This window comes from Silene latifolia, chromosome 6, assembly GCF_048544455.1.
Source record: "Silene latifolia isolate original U9 population chromosome 6, ASM4854445v1, whole genome shotgun sequence".
Lineage (NCBI taxonomy): Eukaryota > Viridiplantae > Streptophyta > Magnoliopsida > Caryophyllales > Caryophyllaceae > Silene > Silene latifolia.
The window spans coordinates 67,797,665-67,816,960 of record NC_133531.1 but is presented as its reverse complement, the minus strand read 5'-3'; the positions used below and the strand labels follow the sequence as shown (position 1 = coordinate 67,816,960).

The 19,296-nt window shown below is 35.5% G+C and overlaps 2 protein-coding genes and 1 long non-coding RNA gene across 3 annotated transcripts; 1 reads left to right on the top strand and 2 right to left on the bottom strand.

The window, feature by feature from the left end:
- Positions 1–12,401: 12,401 nt before the first annotated feature.
- Positions 12,402–13,704, bottom strand: LOC141588184 (protein FAR1-RELATED SEQUENCE 1-like). Its single transcript, XM_074409639.1, has 2 exons — positions 13,332–13,704; positions 12,402–13,042 (listed from the first exon to the last, which is right to left on the bottom strand). Exons 1-2 carry the CDS (start codon positions 13,702–13,704, stop codon positions 12,402–12,404), a joined length of 1,014 nt encoding a protein of 337 aa, XP_074265740.1.
- A 10-nt stretch (positions 13,705–13,714) lies between these two features.
- Positions 13,715–15,922, bottom strand: LOC141588183 (protein FAR1-RELATED SEQUENCE 5-like). Its single transcript, XM_074409638.1, has 4 exons — positions 15,880–15,922; positions 15,087–15,571; positions 14,021–14,484; positions 13,715–13,898 (listed from the first exon to the last, which is right to left on the bottom strand). Exons 1-4 carry the CDS (start codon positions 15,920–15,922, stop codon positions 13,715–13,717), a joined length of 1,176 nt encoding a protein of 391 aa, XP_074265739.1.
- A 1,581-nt stretch (positions 15,923–17,503) lies between these two features.
- On the top strand, positions 17,504–18,008 carry LOC141658774 (uncharacterized). The gene is made up of 3 exons (XR_012549414.1): positions 17,504–17,591; positions 17,687–17,816; positions 17,924–18,008. It is a non-coding gene; the product is annotated as an uncharacterized LOC141658774 (long non-coding RNA).
- The last annotated feature ends 1,288 nt before the right edge of the window (positions 18,009–19,296 follow it).

The window sequence follows — 19,296 nt, the reverse complement described above, 5'->3', positions numbered from 1 at the left end:
TAGCAAAAGCATGGGTGCGTACGAGTTTAACAAGCAAAGAAGTGCTTCTCGACATTGCAGCCTGCTTCAGATGGCTATATCTTGAGTTCTATACCTGATAATCGAGTGATTCCAATTGGAGGTGAAAGCTTATCCTCTTAGCTTTCCAACGCCGCGTAGAACGCCTAATTTGACCTAGGAACAAAGAAATGGCATCTGTTTTAAGATCGGTGCGCGATGCAGAATTCGTCGAATGCACAGACAATGTTGTTGGTCGATCGACTGGTCCAAGTGGTCGATCGACCACCCCACGGGTTCCAGTAGCTACTGTTCGCTGCTACTTATTCGATCGACTGATGCTTAAGGTCGATCGACCGAACAACGGGTCTGATGCGCAAATTAAAAGATCGAGAATTCCAAAGCCCATTGTGATTAGGTTTAGGAATAAAGGTTACGCAGGATTTTTCCTATATAAACTAACCTATGTTTTCAGAATAATCATCAGTTTTTAGGAGAGACATTAGGTCTCGATTTTAGCATAGTTTACATTCAATTGAAATACTTTAGTTTCTCAATAAAGTTCGCTATTTTGCATCTGGATTTCCTTTCGGCCTTGATTTTGGTTTTCAATCATAATTTCAGTCTTTAAGTTTATTATCTTCGTAGTTAGAATTGCTAGATTAGTTCCCTAAAGCCGTAATTTTTATTATTGCGAATTCACCGTTAAATCGTTTTAATCATGCTTTCGTTTACTGTTTTAATTGCTTTCGTAGTTGTAGTTAGAATTATTATGAGCAGCTAAGTACCTTTGCTAAGATGTGAGGGGAGCTGTAGCGAAGACGACGTAGATTAGTAAACCTGATGTCGGCCTTTGGTCGATCGATCGATTAGTCACCGATCGATCGACTCGTTGGTCGATAGATCGGCTTAGCTGGTCGATCGACTGACGCGCGATAGATTAGCACCGTTTCAATGTTTTAATTGCAATATTTGACAACGAGACCGAGAGGAGACTTGTTAAATGCTTAGTATTTAACCGACCAACAAGATCGAGAGATAGGGGAGGGAAAATAGATTAATAAATTTAGACGACTAAATTGCTAAGATCGAAAGATAAGTAATTTAGGCATTAGGAATCACTTTTCAGGGCGAGAGCTAGTATTAGTGAGACCTAGGGACCAAAGAGTATAGGCCGAGAGGCGCTACTAGTTAAGAATGGACCGAGAGGACTTCTTATTTTCCCACCTATCGTGATTTATCAGACTTACTTAGATACCATCGTCGTAGCTGCAGTGAACCGACCGTCTTAGCATTCTTTTTATTATTGTTTACATCTCTTTTTATTACTTGCCTTTTATTTATGCATTTAGACTTAGAAATAATCCAAATCAAAACCCCCGTAAAATTCATAGATCAAATAAGACAATTAGAACTCCCTACCTCCCTGCGGATCGACCCTTACTACCGCTTGCTAGTTGTAGTTTGGAAATTATAAATATTATTTTTGATACTCACTTCGACAGGTATCACTTGTACTCCAAATTTGGGAAGCCAAACAAAAGGGGGAAGTGCTAGACCTAACTAAAGATATATTCACAACATGGGACATTTGGGTCAGTGATTGTATATCTCAATTTCAGCTAGATTCTGATTTGGTATGTGTAACCTTTTTAAACCCATTATTATCTCGATTTATAATTTTAATATTCTTAATTGTAAGTTTTATTAATAGGTTTATGTTGAATTTCCTCAGGTCTTCATTCCTGGGTTATCAGGTGGTTCGCCTCACTATAGTTGTGTATGTATAAATTTCCCCGCAAAGCAGGTTGAATACCTTGACAACCGTTCATATAGCGATGATTTTGATACTTTACGTATCTCAAATATTGCATTTATAACTGTAAGTCATTCCACCCAAGCTTTGTACTTTTAATTCTACTCCTATAACAGTATTAAAACTTTAAGTCATTCATCAACTTTTGAAAATTTAGCAAAAACACGATATTAAAACTTTAAACGTCCAACTCCAAATTTTAACACACATTGTCCAAACTTTAACCAAAGGCTTGATAACTTTAATCAACATTTAGTTTAGAAACTTTAACTGCGAACTTTGAAATTTTATACCCCAATAAATGAAACTTCAAGAGTCTACATGGATTTTAACATAATCTTAATAGTGAAACTCTAAACGTGGAATTTGAAATTTTAACTACAATTTCTAAAACTTTAAACCAGTTGACATACATTCTAGTCTACAAAAATTAAAACCCGAACTTTGCACTTTTAACTCACATTTACCAAACTTCAAACCTCATCTTCAAAATTTTAACCGACATTTTCTGAAACTTCCAATTTTAACTGACATTTTCTTAAACTTTAAACCACTAGTTTGAAACTGCACTAACAAAACTTGACTCAAAAACTTTAACCGCCAACTTTGAAATGTTATATTCAACAATATGAAACTTTAACAATTACCAATGATTTTAACACCCAATCTTGAAACCAAACTTTAAACGTGAACTTTGAAACTTTAAGTATGATATTTGAAACTTTAACTTGTTCCCAGAATTCTAATCTACTAAAACTAAACCTCGACCCCAAAATTTGAAACTTTAACTGTTATTCATGAAAGTTTAACTTTAACTCAAATTCAAAGAAACTTTAACTGTTATTCATGAAAGTTTAATTGGTTTTTTTTAAAACTTTAAGCTGTTGAGGAATTTGATATATCTGCCTTCTACATATAATGCTCACATGTTTGCTTATTATCTATATTCATTTCCATTTTCAAATACATACAGGCAATCGAAATGGGCAAGTATTTGGTTTCCAAAGGGTTAGACAAAGGCAAGTCAGTATCCGAGTTTAAACTTGTTAACATTAACTTTGCATGGCAAGGTCTAGGATACTCAGCCAATGACTGTGGTACCTATATGATGATTCACATGCTCCTTTATAATGGCAAACCCTTTGACTGCGGGCTAGGCACCATGGACGCAATGAACTTGTACAGGGCTGAAATTGCTGCGACGCTTGTACTTAGTGACATTAACAAGTCGAGGGAAGAGGTTATTTCTGCGACTAAATCCTTCAAAGAAGGTAAACTTACGTCCAGAAAATCAGCTTCTAAATCTATCGGCCCTAAAAGAAGTAGTCAACCACTAGTTGAAGGATCCAAGCGTCCCCGTTTAAGTGTACCTGATCCAACTACCCCTCAACCAACAACCCTATTAGCTCATTCTCCGACAACTGAGTTATCAGTTGTTAAAAGTCGTCCTAGGGGGAGCGGTGATGGTCTTGGTTGCTCTCTCGACTGTGGTGTTGTTGATTTGTTGTTTTTGTTGATTTGAGTGGACTCATTTGAACCTGGCTCTATATAGAATTAGGTTCATCTAAGTCCACTTACCTTAGATGAGTCCCTAAGTCGTATTTCTCACCCTTGGATCATAATAAATCAATGGCTAAGATGAAAAACAAAATAATTACCCAACTCAATTTTCTATGCACAGCAGTAATGATGAAAAACAAAATAACCCCTTCCCCATAAACATTACCTCACACTTTACTAAATTTTAATTTTACCAAAACCGTTGATTAATTTTTACTCTTCTTCTTTCTTTCTTTCTTTTTTTCTTACTTTCTTCAACGTTTCAACTTCTTCATCCTCTCGCATTTCAAAAACCGTCGATTAATTTGAAAAAATTCCGTCTGCTTAATCCCGTGAACTCCCAATCAACTCGCTTCGCAAATTCATTATCATCCTATTTCAGGTATACTTAATCATTCTTCAATTTCTTCTATTTTTAATTGCATTAACTCTATATTAATCCTCATCCTTGTATTATTATTTTATCGTCTTTGTTTTGTTGTTGTTGTTGTTTTTGTTGTTTTTGTTGTTGTTATCGTTGTTGTTTTTTTCTGTTTTTGTCTTCATCTTCATCTTCAAAACTCGATTTTTGCATGCCAAAAACTTGAAAGGTTTCATCTTCATAACTCCTTCATAGTTCTATTGTCTTCTTCATCATTTTATTCAACTCGCATGCCCATCTTTGTCTTCACCTGCATTCGTAGTTTTCATGCCCTATTGATTTTGATATTGTGAATTTATTAATCAAGTATTGAAATAGATTTATTATTGTTTGAAGTTCCTAAATTTGTTAGTTGAAGTTTCAAGGGTTTGAATTAGAATTTAAATATTATCTGCTTAGTTGAAGTTTGAACGTGTGTGAGTTGAAATTTCAAAGTTAAAGGATTAAAGTTTCAAAATTGAGGCTTAAAGTTTTAAAGTTTCATAATTGAATATACCATCTGCTTAGTTGAAGTTTCAACTTGAGTGTGTTGAAATTTCAAATTTGAGGCTTAAAGTTTTAGAATTTTTTTAAATAAATCATCATCAATTACTTAACTTCAATACACCAATTTGTAAAGAAATTTAACTTTAACCCATTTTTTTTAATTTCCATTCAGATGGATGGTGAAGGTGATTGTGAGGTCGTAGAAGCCGCTGTTAAACCTACCCCCTCCACAATCGTAAAATGTCGAGGTAAGAGGCTTGTGAAATTGATATCTAAGCTTACTAATGCACAAAGAGAAGCGGTAAAGAGAGTCGGGTTTGGTGGGTTGCTCGAGTTACGTCTTGACAAGTACCCTCGTGATCATGTGCACCTGTTTGTAGAAGCTTTTAATGACGGCTCACATGTGTTTAGGGCTTCTGAATCTAAAGAGTTTGTTGTGTCGAAGCATGATGTACACGACTGCTTCCTATTACCATTAGGTCCTAGGGATCTTGATTTAGTAGTGACTGGTCGTAAGAAGGAGTCGTCTGAGCTTTTAAATAAGCAATTGAAGGAACGATGGAGGAAAAGATATAATGTGACAACTGCATCTCAATACATCCCTTTAGGTAAGCTATATGATGATATGAGGGCAGACAAGGACGGGGGGGACGACTTTATTAGACTGTTTGTATTGTTCAGTATGTCGGAATTCCTAGCCCCTACCTCAAACGGTGTCGACTGGAAGCTTCTCTCAGTTGTTGAAGATGTTAGTCTTATTAATCAATATGACTGGTGTTCATATGTGCTAGATGGCATTGCCACCGCTTAGGTCTCGAGTCCAGGAATAATAAGACCTGCTTACGTGGTTGTCTTCCTTTTCTTATGATTACCTATTTCCAGAGGTTTGTCTTCCGCGGCAAAAGTTCACCTCATGAGCTCCCACTGATAAAATATTGGGATCAAAGTAGTATTAATTCTAGATTAGATGGGGAGCTGGTTGGTGGGTCTTTGGGTCGGCTGACATTTTCACCAGTTGTCTATCCTCGCTGCCTTGACCCTACCTATAATAATAATCTCATCTCAAGTAATGCCACCCGTCCGTTGTTGTTGGCTTCCACACGTCATTCTGATAACGAGAAGAAGTTCATTCAGATCGAACTACCTTCAGGTGTTGAGGATGACCAGGAGTTGCATGCTAGAGCCGTGGATGTAAGTCAAGCTTGTCAATCTATCGTTCTGTTTAATTAGAAATGAGTAAATCTGATGAGCATTCATTAAAACTATGTGTATTCATTTATGCCAGGTGGTTTAAAGTTTCAGATAACTTTGGGCATTCATTAGAAACTTTAGCCATCAACTTTGAAATGTTATAACCACAATATGAAACTTCAACAATTTTCATTCATTTTAACACCCAAACTTCCTACTGAAGTTTAAATGTGTACTTGAAATTTTAACAACATTATCTGAAAGTTTAACTGTGTACTTTGAAATTTTAACAACATTATCTGAAACTTTAAACCACTGTGGCATAAATTCTAGTATACAGAATTTGAAACCTTAACTTTGCAATTCTAATAATACATTTGGATTGTATTGTTGCATTGCAGGCTGTACATGAGCTTTACCTACAGATGCAAACGAACTCAATCGTCTTCCATGCATGGTACTCGATGCGATTTCAAGATTAAGCGTCTAACAACTCCAGAGATTGATCCAACCAAGCTTGTTCCTTCACAAATTAACACAACCCTTCTTTCAATCGGATGAGCTTCAATTTCATGTTGATGAGGTAGCTGATATATCCGTTCGAATGAAAGATGTATTTGACAACGCACCTGTGTTTAAGCAAGATCCTGTGGCCAATCCAAATCGACAAGATGAGGCTTCTAAATCAATGGAGCAGATTAGTGGCGTTTTATGTGACCTCGCTGTTGTACTTTCTGCTGACAAAAATGTTGAAGTGTCTGTTACTGCTGAAAAAGAATTATCGCCCTTTCATATGATCACCAATGACTATTATACTACTTCGGGAGATAAAGACATACACCATTCTGCAAGTGTAGAGGAAGGGGTTGATACGATGGAAGGTGAAGCTGATGGTGAGTTCCTTGAAAACTCATCAGACCAACACTTGAACAACATAGAAATTTCTACACCCATTCAAAACAAGGATAATGCTATCGATTTGATGGATGTATAAGCTGTTGGGGATGTCCAAGGAATTCAACAAAAAGTAACGGATTTGTCTATTACACAAGTAATTGGTTCTGCGCCGGTTTATACTACTGCTGAAGTAAATGCCATTCTCCAGGAGGTGCGAGAAGAAGAGATTCCGATTGAGTTGCTTTCTCCGGGGGATGTGGTTGCGGCCGTTGTTGCAAAGACGACTCAACAAAGCGTTCGGTGATATGGTGCAAGGTTTGGATGAGGCAAATAAAGAGGCTCCTGCAATATATGTCCCTCAAACTGATGGTGTTCACCATCCATTCCTATTTCATTCAAAAACCAAACTTTCTTGCAAGTCTATTGTCCCTGAGAACCTCGGTTGCTCTTTTGATTGTGGTGGACCCGATCCGAGCCAGGTTTTTGTGTCGATGTTTTACGCCGCAACAAATGCACTATTCACATCCGTTTTTAGCAGGAGGAAGGATGTAATGGATTACATCTTCAATAAATCGGAGAACTATAGTAAACTGTAAGTCACCTATAAGAACTTTATATTAGTTGATATTGTTTTACTTATAAGAACTGTATACCCTTTATTTTGTTGTATTGACGTCCTAGTTGCACATTCTTTGTAGGGAAACAATCGTATCCTACACAAGACTGTACTTCATTCCGAGGGAGGACATTCAGTCGTTAGAACCCGGTCTTGAGATCACGAACAATGTTATCGATTGCTGGTCTCTGTTACTCAACAAGATCATGACTGATACAACTGCCCCAGTCCCAACTTCCCGCTGTTTCTTTGGGCTTACCCACACTGTATGTGCGCATTTTTTACAGTTACTTACTTTTCACAACAAAGTGTCAAATTTTTACTTGTTCCCTATCTTATGACAGAGTCTTGTACTCCAAATTTGGGAAGCCAAACAAAAGGGGGAAGTGCTAGACCTAACTAAAGATATATTCACAACATGAGACATTTGGGTCAGTGATTGTGTATCTCAATTTCAGCTAGATTCTGATTTGGTATGTGTAACCTTTTTAAACCCATTATTATCTCGATTTATAATTTTAATATTCTTAATTGTAAGTTTTATTAATAGGTTTATGTTCAATTTCCTCAGGTCTTCATTCCTGGGTTATCAGGTGGTTCGCCTCACTATAGTTGTGTATGTATAAATTTCCCCGCAAAGCAGGTTGAATACCTTGACAACCGTTCATATAGCGATGATTTTGATACTTTACGTATCTCAAATATTGCATTTATAACTGTAAGTCATTCCACCCAAGCTTTGTACTTTTAATTCTACTCCTATAACAGTATTAAAACTTTAAGTCATTCATCAACTTTTGAAAATTTAGCAAAAACACGATATTAAAACTTTAAACGTCCAACTCCAAATTTTAACACACATTGTCCAAACTTTAACCAAAGGCTTGATAACTTTAATCAACATTTAGTTTAGAAACTTTAACTGCGAACTTTGAAATTTTATACCCCAATAAATGAAACTTCAAGAGTCTACATGGATTTTAACATAATCTTAATAGTGAAACTCTAAACGTGGAATTTGAAATTTTAACTACAATTTTTGAAACTTTAAACCAGTTGACATACATTCTAGTCTACAAAAAATTAAAACCTGAACTTTGCACTTTTAACTCACATTTACTGAAACTTCAAACCTCATCTTCAAAATTTTAACTGACATTTTCTGAAACTTCCAATTTTAACTGACATTTTCTTAAACTTTAAACCACTAGTTTGAAACTGCACTAACAAAACTTGACTCAAAAACTTTAACCGCCAACTTTGAAATGTTATATTCAACAATATGAAACTTTAACAATTACCAATGATTTTAACACCCAATCTTGAAACTGAAACTTTAAACGTGAACTTTGAAACTTTAAGTATGATATTTGAAACTTTAACTTGTTCCCAGAAATTCTAATATACAGAAACTAAACCTGACCCCCAAAATTTGAAACTTTAACTGTTATTCATGAAAGTTTAACTTTAACTCAAATTCAAAGAAACTTTAACTGTTATTCATGAAAGTTTAATTGGTTTTTTTTAAAACTTTAAGCTGTTGAGGAATTTCATATATCTGCCTTCTACATATAATGCTTATTATCTATATTCATTTCCATTTTCAAATACATACAGGCAATCGAAATGGGCAAGTATTTGGTTTCCAAAGGGTTAGACAAAGGCAAGTCAGTATCCGAGTTTAAACTTGTTAACATTAACTTTGCATGGCAAGGTCTAGGATACTCAGCCAATGACTGTGGTACCTATATGATGATTCACATGCTCCTTTATAATGGCAAACCCTTTGATCATGGGCTAGGCACCATGGACGCAATGAACTTGTACAGGGCTGAAATTGCTGCGACGCTTGTACTTAGTGACATTAACAAGTCGAGGGAAGAGGTTATTTCTGCGGCTAAATCCTTCAAAGAAGGTAAACTTACGTCCAAAAAATCAGCTTCTAAATCTATCGGCCCTAAAAGAAGTAGTCAACCACTAGTTGAAGGATCCAAGCGTCCCCGTTTAAGTGTACCTGATCCAACTACCCCTCAACCAACAACCCCATTAGCTCATTCTCTGACAACTGAGTTATCAGCTGTTAAAAGTCGTCCTAGGGGGAGCGGTGATGGTCTTGGTTGCTCTCTCGACTGCGGTGTTGCTGATTTGACTACCCTTGTCATATCTAAGACTCTAAGGTGCATCCAATTGCTATTGAAGGATATGACCACACTAAGGAATCACGTAGCAGATTACTGCTTCCTTGACGACCACGATTTGGACCCGAGGTAAGTTTGGTGTCTAACCTGTATTGGTTCATATAGCCAATTAAAGTATATTTGTAATGTGAGTACACACTCACCATATAAGTTGCATTGGTTGATTATTTTTATTTCAAGTTGAAACTTCAACCAAACTGCTGAAAATAAAAACCAAATTCACTTTTTGAAACTTTGACAACAGATTCTGAAATTCTAACTCACAACTTTTGAAATTTTAATCTAAACTATTCACATTTCAAGTGACTCTTCCACATTCTGAAACTTTAAGCATCAACTTTGAATTTTCAATTCACTCAAGTTCAAACTTCAACCAAGCAGATAATATTAATATCCCAAAGTCAACTTTTACGACGCATTTATTTCACATGCAGGGAACAATTGGCAGATTGCGGAGTCAATGCCGTCCTTTGTAGGGATGGGATCATGTCAATGCTACCTGATAGCAAAATGTCCTCAACTGTTATTGAATGTTGGTCCAAGTTGTTGAATCGGATAGAGTCAGATGCAAACGAAGTACCAAGAATGGCTTTCCTAGGCATACGCCACACGGTACGCATCTACTTTTAAATTCATATGACATTTAGCGGATGAAATTTATATAATTCAAATGGAAATATTCTGTAACCAGTTATAAGAACAAATATTTCGCAGGACGTGGTTATGCGATGGTTGGAAAACCAAGAAGACGGTACACAAGAGACGCAGACTAGTGCGTATTACGATACGTTGTTCCATATTTGGGACTTGTACATCAAGCACTGTGGTCATACCTTCAACTTGAATGCAGAGCTCATCTTCGTACCAGTTAATATTGACGATCATTTTGCTTGCATATGTATCAATTTCATTGCAAGTACTATCGATGTCCTTGACCATCAGCTATACCTGCAATTTAAGAATTCCAAAGTCTTCAAGGTGTCTCAAATCATTGTAAGTTTCTTACTATATCTACGATGAATATCGACGCAACTAATATGTAACTTAACTTATGACTACATCTTACTTATGTGCAGATCCGGTAATGAGTGACTACCTCGAATCAAGAGGCGTATCCGGAGCAGAAGAGGTTGCTAAGTTTAGGCACCGCCAGATCAAATTAAGTTGGCAGAGTCCAAAACCTAACGAAGTCGAGTCTGGATTATTTACAATGATGCACATGTTATGTTACGAGGGTGCCCCTTTCGAGCACGAAGACCTTCCGAAGAAGATTGGCCGGCGCTTTCTGTGTATCCAACTGGTTGCGACCCTTGTATTATCCGATATGAACAAAGTTCGAGCAGAAACCATGGACAATGAGAAGAAATTTATTGCTGAAAAGGAAAGCTTATGGCAAGTCGTATATGCTAGGCGTAAAGTTTCGAAGATCTTGAATAAAAAATAACAATGTTTTATTAATATTTCATGTAGCCTACTACTGTTTGAACTTGTGTACTGTTTTGAATGTACTTAAATTTGTACTAGCTATACTTTTCTAGCAGGATCAACATTAAATGAAAAAAGTCTGCAAGTTTTCAGTTGAAACTTTTTGGCCATCTTTTGAAATGTTAGTTTAAAATTTTTGTAACTTTATTAAATTTTCCAGTCTGAAATTTTAAGCCTCTACTTTGAAATGTCAACTGAGTCATGTTGAAACTTCAACTAAGCATGTAATAATAAAATTCCAAACTAAACTTCTGAATATTTGACGAAAGATTTTAAAACTTTAAATTAGAAATTTTCAAATTTCAGCCAACAATATTTAAATTCCAATTTTAAATACTGAAACTTTGACAGCACATTTTGAAATTTTAATTCCCAACTTTTGTAATTTCAACCTAAAATATTTCACTTCCAAGTTAATTCTCCACATTGTGAAACTTTAACCGATAAAATTGAAATTTCAACTCACTGAAGTTGAAACTTCAACCAAACGGATGAAAATAAAAAATCCAAAGTCACTTTTTGAAACTTTGAGGACACTTTCTGAAATTTTAACTCATAACTGTTGAAACTTTAACCTAAGCTATTCACATTTCAAGTGACTCCTCCAGATTCTGAAACTTTAAACATCAACTTCGAAATTTCAATTTACTCAAGTTGAAACTTCAATCAAAGATATTTCACTTTAAATCAGAAATTTTAAAACTTTAAATCAGAAATTTTCAAATTTCAGCCAACAATATTTAAATTTAAAATATTTAAATTCCAATTTCAAATACTGAAACTTTGACTGCACATTTTGAAATTTTAATTCACAACTTTTGTAATTTCAACCTAAAATATTTCACTTCCAAGTGAATTCTCCACATTGTGAAACTTTAACCGTCAACATTGAAATTTCAACTCACTGAAGTTGAAACTTCAACCAAACGTATGAAAAAAAAATCCAAAGTAACTTTTTGAAACTTTGAGGACACTTTCTGAAATTTTAACTCATAACTGTTGAAACTTTAACCTAAGCTATTCACATTTCAAGTTACTCCTCCAGATTCTGAAACTTTAAACATCAACTTCGAATTTTCAATTTACTCAAGTTGAAACTTCAATCAAAGATACAATAATAAAATCTCAAAGACATCTTCTGAAACTTTGACGACGCTTTTCGAAATTTTAACTCACAAACTTTGAAACTCCATCCAATAATATTTAAATTCCATTTCAATTGTCGACAATCTGAAACTTTAATCCTCACCTTTGAAATTTCAACTGCCTCATGTTAAATCTTCAACTATGTAGATATTTTTTAAATTCAACTATTAACTCTTTAAACTTTTAGGAAGTATTTTGAAATTTCACCTCACAAATTTCAAACAATCAGACAATAATATTTCAATTTCATGAGAAAGTTTCATATTCTGAAACTTTATGCACCAACAGTGAAACTTCAACTCACTCATGTTGAAACTTCAAAGCAATATTTTTAAAAATTCATGCCTGAACCTGGAAATTGTAAAAGAATAACTGTGAAACTTCTACATTGCATGGAATTTTTCAATCCAAAAATTGGCTACCTTAAATTTCACCATAAACTTCAGAATTTTAAAATAAAAAAAATCGAACATAGACCCTCACTACACAAACATCTACTTCCGTTGCATACAACAGATTAACTTCAAAGTTTTACCAAAAAAACTAGGACATTAACTTCACGAATACATTTTAATATAAAAAAAATTCCTACTCCTCCGACAAGTCTTCTACTTCTTCCTCTTCCTCCTCCTCTTCTTCAGATGATTCCGACAATTGCGGTGGATGCTCAGCAAAAGGGTTAGGACAGTTCCTCTTGTCATGGTGTGCCATTTGCTTGCAATTATTGCACATGCGTTTCGGCTTACTGGCAATTACAATGGCCTTCGTCTTACTAGACAAAATCCTTTTCCCACTCCCCTTGTTTTTGGAATATTTAGGTGGCAGTATAGAAATCTCCTTACTTGCTTTACAACCAAGTAATTTCTCCATTTCCTGTTGTTTATTCAACTTCTCACCTACCGGTGTTAGCTTCTCTCTAAATTCCCTTATTAAATTAGTAAGACCTTCAACGTCTTCCTTTTGCTTATCAACAAGCACTCCAATTGTTTCGTGAATTTCCGACCACAATTTTGTCATCTGAAGTTGCTTAGTGTCTACAATATCCATGTCATCTGTACACTCCCCGGTACTATAGTCACCACTTCGCAATGCATCCTTTGTCCATCTCCTAGCAATCGCAGATTCCGGAATTTCATTTACCCCATTACCGGAATAAATCCAAATTATGTGTCTGCAGAGTACTCCCTTCCTCTCAAAAAGTTTACAGGAACAGCTCGCCTCAAAAGTCCCTGAGTTAGCAAATGAAATTGAAACTTTCATGACTAAAAGAAACTTTATTACTTACACTTTGAAACTTTAAGACAATTTCATGAAATTCTAATACTTCAACTATCTAAAACAATTCTTATCAAGTAATAAATCAACGTACTAATACTTCAACTATGTAAAACTTTAAACATGGTTTTATGAAATTTAAACTTTGAAACTTTAAGACAATTTCATGAAATTCTAATACTTCAACTATGTAAAACGCTTCTTAACAAGTAATAAATCTGCTACGCATTAAATTACTCATACCTGAGTTATACTGAACATCAAAATTACGGCCTCCCAATGAATCCTTCAAGGTAGTAACCTCTAAGTTGTTCGACTCCAAGAAACCCTTGCAACTAAATCCACCAATTGCATTCTTTAACTCCTCTTGAAACTCCTCGAAAATATCATGTGTGTAAATCTTCGCACCATCAGTCTCTATTGCCAACTTACTGCATAACTTTGGGTTTGAATGACGGTTTTCGTTATCAAGCCTCTTCTGGTTGTGTCTTTGTTGGTCCAAAGCACTTTCAAAGCGCATCCAAAACTCAACAAGAGTACCATTTCTCGCCTCAAACCTCTTTAAAAAACTGTTTTCACTTTCCGACCGCTGTGTCGCCCTCATAATACCACCCATTCTCAAGTCCTTACAAAGGCGCCATCACCCATCGCCTCCTTATATCATAGCAAACAGTAAACCATTCAATGTCACGGGGTACGTGTTCCTCCATTATTGCTGACCATCTACTGTCGAACTCCTCTGCTTCAAGTTCCTCGTCCCATACAATAGCATTTAACTTTTTTAGAAATACCTGGTAATCTTTCCTTTTGCTACCATAATTACAGGGAACCTTATTCATAATGTGCCACATGCAGAACCTAGGTCTTGTCTTTGTCTTGAATTTTTCGGCATCGACGCAATTATTCCAGGATCTTGATCTGTTATTATGTACTGTGGTTCCTTTCCCCGCATAACAATCAAAAACCTCTCGAACACCCAATTAAACGATTCCGTAGTTTCTTTTGCTATAAGGGCACAACAGAAAGTTATTGATCGTTTATGGTTGTCAATCCCTGTGAAGGGAGTGAAAACCATCTTGTACTTGTTAGTGGAGTAAGTAGGGTCGTAAGAAACCGCATCTCCAAAGACAGAGTAGTTCCTCCTAGCAATGCCATCCGCCCAAATTGCGCGTCGTAGGCTACCATCTACGTCAACATCATAGTCAAAGTAGAAGTCTGGCCGAGTCTCTGCCATGTTCTTGAAGTGATCAATGAAAAGTTGTCCGTCTCTTTCATGAATAAAACACTTTATGTCTCTTTGAAATTTTTTGAAGTCGTTCAAACTAGCCCCTATATTGTGGTACCCGTTAACAACCTCCTTACACATTCTGTAAGTCCTTGTTGCTCCAATATTCAGCTGCAATGAATTAACAAACCAACCTCAAAACAGAAATTAAATTCACACTCGAACATTCAAACGTCTACTAATAATTTCTACCTATCAGTTGTACAAACTTTAACCCTGTTAAGTAAAATTCACTCTCACAAATGTAACTGTCAATGAAACTTTAACCGTTCCATTCAAAATTTCAACACTCTTTTCTGAAACTTTAACTGAGGTCATGGAAAAAAAAATAACAACATTATCTTTCCTGACTTTTAACACCCAAGCTGAGCACTAAAACTTTAGAGGTTAACTTTAAAATTTTAACGACAAATTTTGCAACTTCAACACAGTTCATGTCTGCAAACTGCCACATATAGCACTGAAACTTTTAAAGGCAATTTTGAAACTCTAATTCACATTTTGTGAAACATTAAATCTATTTCCGGAAATTCAACTACATATTTCAGTAATGGAACTTTATGCGTGAACTACGAAATTGTAATATACAAAAATTAAAACATCAACAACTTACAACATAAAAACTATGACACCATAACACACACTCGCTATTGAAACTTTAAAAGTACATTGTGAAACTTTAAACGTAAATTTTAAAACTTTAAGCTACTAACCCTTGAATTTGAGACAATTAGTCCCATGTGATACTTGGAAATGTTTTTGGATAATTTTTGAAACTCCCTATCTTTGACAGCAACAAGCTCGTGATTATGTTCTTCATGAAACCGGTCCACTAAAAGCACACCATTCTTCAAAAATAACCTCATCCGAGCTTTACAACCAATCCTCTTAAGCTTATTTCTTCTCTCCTGCTTACTTCCATCTTCTTCCTTACCCGGACTTTCGTTACTTGATTTTGTAAACCCCTCCCTATTACAAACCAATAGTTTTGATTTTATAGTACCGTCACGCCACTTTTTAGTCGTGTATTTTCTCACATCGAACCCAACCCCAAGTGCGTACACCTTATAAAATGTTATAGCTTCCTCAATATCCCCAAACTCCATCCCAATGTATGGTGTAAATACATCCTCCAACTGCTTACAAAAGTCTTCCTCTGACACCGGTGGAATTGTTTCATCATCTACATCAGCTATAACTGACGACACAAAATAATCAAATAAAAAAAAGTTCAGTACAAAAAAAAAAAAACATTAATCAAAGTAAACTAAACCAACGTACAAACATATCATTACCAAAAATCTGCTAAAAAAACCCTAATGTACAACAACTGAAACTTTAATAACCCTAAACCAAAAACTAAAGCAAAAGACTACTCGTCTCCCCTCCATCGTCTAAAAAAAAAAATATCTGTAACCTCATAAGCCGTTTAACTATACAACGTTAAACAATGATAAGTAGTAAAATATCTCTATAGAACAATTAAATTACACGTACTCATCTTACCGTTCTCAACAGCCTCATAAGCCACAATCTCCATATCAGCCATGAAATATAAGTGATGAACAAAATAGAGGATGAATATGGTCGAAAATTTAAGAAAATATTAAAGAACTAAGTAAGGATGAAAGGATGTTATTAAACCAGTATGAAGAATTATTTTTTAGGGAGTAATATGAGGAAGAAGAAAGGGTTAGAGAGAAGGATACAGTTGAACGTGAAAGGGATATTACAGTTGTGCTAATGAATACGAGGTAATCAGTGTTGGGAGAATAAAAAGTGTATTCATTATGATTATTACTTGATTTCTTTTTTTTTTTTAACGTAAAGCTCAAACAAATCTCAGCCCTTTGTTTCACCTAATCCAAGGGCCAAAAAAAGGACTTAGGGACTCATATATTTGAGTGGACTCATTTGAACTTGGCTCTCTCTCTCTCTCTCTCTCTCTCTCTATATATATATATATATATATATATATATATATATATATATATATATATATATATATATATATATATATAACACATTAATTAACATATTGTTTTATTGATAGTCTTATAGATTAAAGGACCCTTTAATAGTAGCTCTAGCATTAGGTCCTAGTAGCAAGGTGAAGACGTGGAGACGATATTCTATCAATGGCTATAAATTTCGAGCTTCTAAGGAGGGAGTTGATCTTTCGAAAGCTATCTCAAGTAATGGGGTTTGTGTGAATTCTACAGAAGGTTTGGACTACTATGGAACCCTAAATGAAGTAATTGAGCTTGGTTATTATACCGAGAAAAGGGTTTATAGGGTGATATTGTTTAAATGTGATTGGTTTGATAATTCTCAACTAGGACTTAATATCCATAAGGCATACGGGCTTGTAGATGTAAATGAGAAAAAGAAGTTTCGTGGACATAACCCATTCGTGGCAGCTTTTCAAGTCAATCAAGTTTGTTATGCTCCTTATCCAACCACTAAGAAAGGTAATAAGCAATGGTCCGCGGTTTTTAAAATCAAGGCAAGATCACATGTTGATGCTCCTGTTGACGAAATTGTCTTCCAAGAGGATGTGGTTGTCAATGATCACACATCTTCACCAATTTTGGTGGAAGAGTCAGAAACTGAAGATGAATATGAAGTGGTTGTGGAAATGAGTGAAAGGGAATATGACGGGGATGTCGGAGAAGAAGAGGATAATGAAGTTGAAGTTGAAGAAAATAGAATAGAGGAAAATGGGGAAGAAGATGAAGAAGTTGGAATGCTTTTTTCAGATGATGATGAACCTCTTTTGATTCATAGTGATAGTGATAGTGATGAGTGATGGGAGTTGTTGTAATTCTACTATATTAATGTATGAATTTTAATGAAAGCATTTTTATGTATGAATTTTAATCATTGAATCAAATTGAAGCATTTTAATCATGACACTTCATTTTTGTTTTCATTTTTGTTGGACTACCAATTTGCGGTGTTAATTATTTATTTATTATATTGTTCATGACACTCCAATTTGTACTAACGATTTTTATTCAACTGACAATTTCAGTTGTTTATGATTAGTATATGGCAGGTTTCATTCGAAAGTTGATAGGGAGCAGTAGTGGGGGAAGTCGCCGTAACGAGGAGAACGATTAGATTGATAATGATGATGACGAGGGTGTTCAGACATTTAATCCGGAAATGGATAATATGCAGATAATTCTATCACAAAACAAACCAGATGGTAAATGGTAAGTGTTCTAAAATTTATTTTTAGCTTTATGAAATATATATCATTCAAATCATTTTATTTAAATTTTCAATATATGTTTGTTTTAATTTTCAGGTGGAGTGACAAGTGCATAAAAAAATATGTCAGTTGGTCATTCACAAATAACATTTCAGATGAAGAGTACTTCACCAAATGGAGTGAGGCGAGCCAAGCGCAGCGTTTGAAGATGTGGAATTGGTTTAGGGTAATTTAAAAGTTACCTATTATTTACTTTACGTTAATAATTTTTATTCTATTTTTATTAATTAAAGTCATCTTATATTACTAATTAAATACTTGTTTTTGAAATAGAAACATGTGAAGTCCGTCGATAAAGAGTATAACCCTAAGCCCGATTGGCAAAAGGAGGTCACGAGGCGGATTACCAAGCTTATTAATGGACTCAAGTATTTAAAGAACAAACCTGATTGGGTACCGCTCTCATGGTGGGTGAATCTGAAGGAAAGAGAAGAAAAAGACCCTGAATTTGCCAAAGGTTCTAAGACAAATAAGGCAAATAGAATGTCGGGTGCTAAGGACGGGAAAGCACTAGGCACTCATACTCTAGGCCTTAAGAGTTGCTCTGATGCTTTCAAGGAATTGGTAAGTATTATACTCCCTCCAAATTTATTATTTTTCACAAATTGGTTACAAGTATTGATTGCCGAATATAATCAATTTACGTTTTTATGCTACTTTCAGGGTGAGTCGGCCACACCATACAAGTTGTTTACAAAGACCAAGAAAAACAAGAAGGGGGAGTGGGTTAATCCTCGATCCGCTAAGACCGACGTAAGTTAATATTTATTGTATTTCTCTAATTCATAATGTTAATATTTATTATATTTTCCTCATTTTTAAATATAACATCATTTTTTCCTTATTTGTTTTTCTTTTAGGCCATTTATCAGGAAGAGATAAGTCGACCAACGCCCCCCGGAGAGGCTCCAGACGAGTACCGTTCGTTCTACACAGCGGTCGATGGTTTTGACAATCGTGGAAGATTTTTTGCGAACGGTGATGTAGCGGCCGAACAATGGTATGAACGTCCGTGTAACAAAGGTACTCGTCGATCCTTCTCTTACACTCCTACCCAGTATACTTAATTTGCCACCCAAATAAACAATGAGCAAGCCGCACGACAAAGTCTTGAGGAAGAAATGCGCGCCACTTAAGAAACAGTCCGTCTCCAAGCTCAGCAAATGGCAGAAATGAAACAAGCAATGGCTGTGATGCGCGCATCTCAACCCCCTCCCTCGTGCTCCAGTTTCGCCCGCCCTTTCCGTAGAGAAGACAATGAGGATGGCGGGCATGGCTTTGGTAGTGACTTTATTGAGCCTCTAGGTAATTATTAGTACCGTCGTCTATGATCTTATGTTGGTAGTTTAGTTAAGGCTACCTTAGGACACTTATGATTATGGATTTTAGTAGTTTAGTTGGTATGTAAAAGACATTATTTTATGAGACATGTAAAAATTTGACCTTTAGCTTTTATGTAATAACTTCGGTCTTCCAATCGTGTTTGCTTTTCTTTCGATGCTTTCGTTGTCTACTCTTGATTCCTGCTCATGCGGTCGACATGATAATGGATTCCCGCTTGGCGGTCGACGGTTGTATTTGGTTTTTGCAGGTTTGGTGCATAAAAACAATGCAAAATCCGCATTGTGGCTGGCCAGCAAGTTGCT

Excerpts from the sequence above, each read along its gene's own strand:
- LOC141588184 (XM_074409639.1), bottom strand. The coding sequence starts at position 13,704 with ATGGGTGGTATTATGAGGGCGACACAGCGGTCGGAAAGTGAAAACAGT. Across the intron at positions 13,043-13,331 it reads TGATGTTCAGTATAACTCAG|GGACTTTTGAGGCGAGCTGT; the intron begins GTATGAGTAATT and ends TTGCTAACTCAG.
- LOC141588183 (XM_074409638.1), bottom strand. The coding sequence starts at position 15,922 with ATGGCTGATATGGAGATTGTGGCTTATGAGGCTGTTGAGAACG. Across the intron at positions 15,572-15,879 it reads TTATGAGGCTGTTGAGAACG|TTATAGCTGATGTAGATGAT; the intron begins GTAAGATGAGTA and ends TTGTGTCGTCAG. Across the intron at positions 14,485-15,086 it reads TAATTGTCTCAAATTCAAGG|CTGAATATTGGAGCAACAAG; the intron begins GTTAGTAGCTTA and ends AATTCATTGCAG.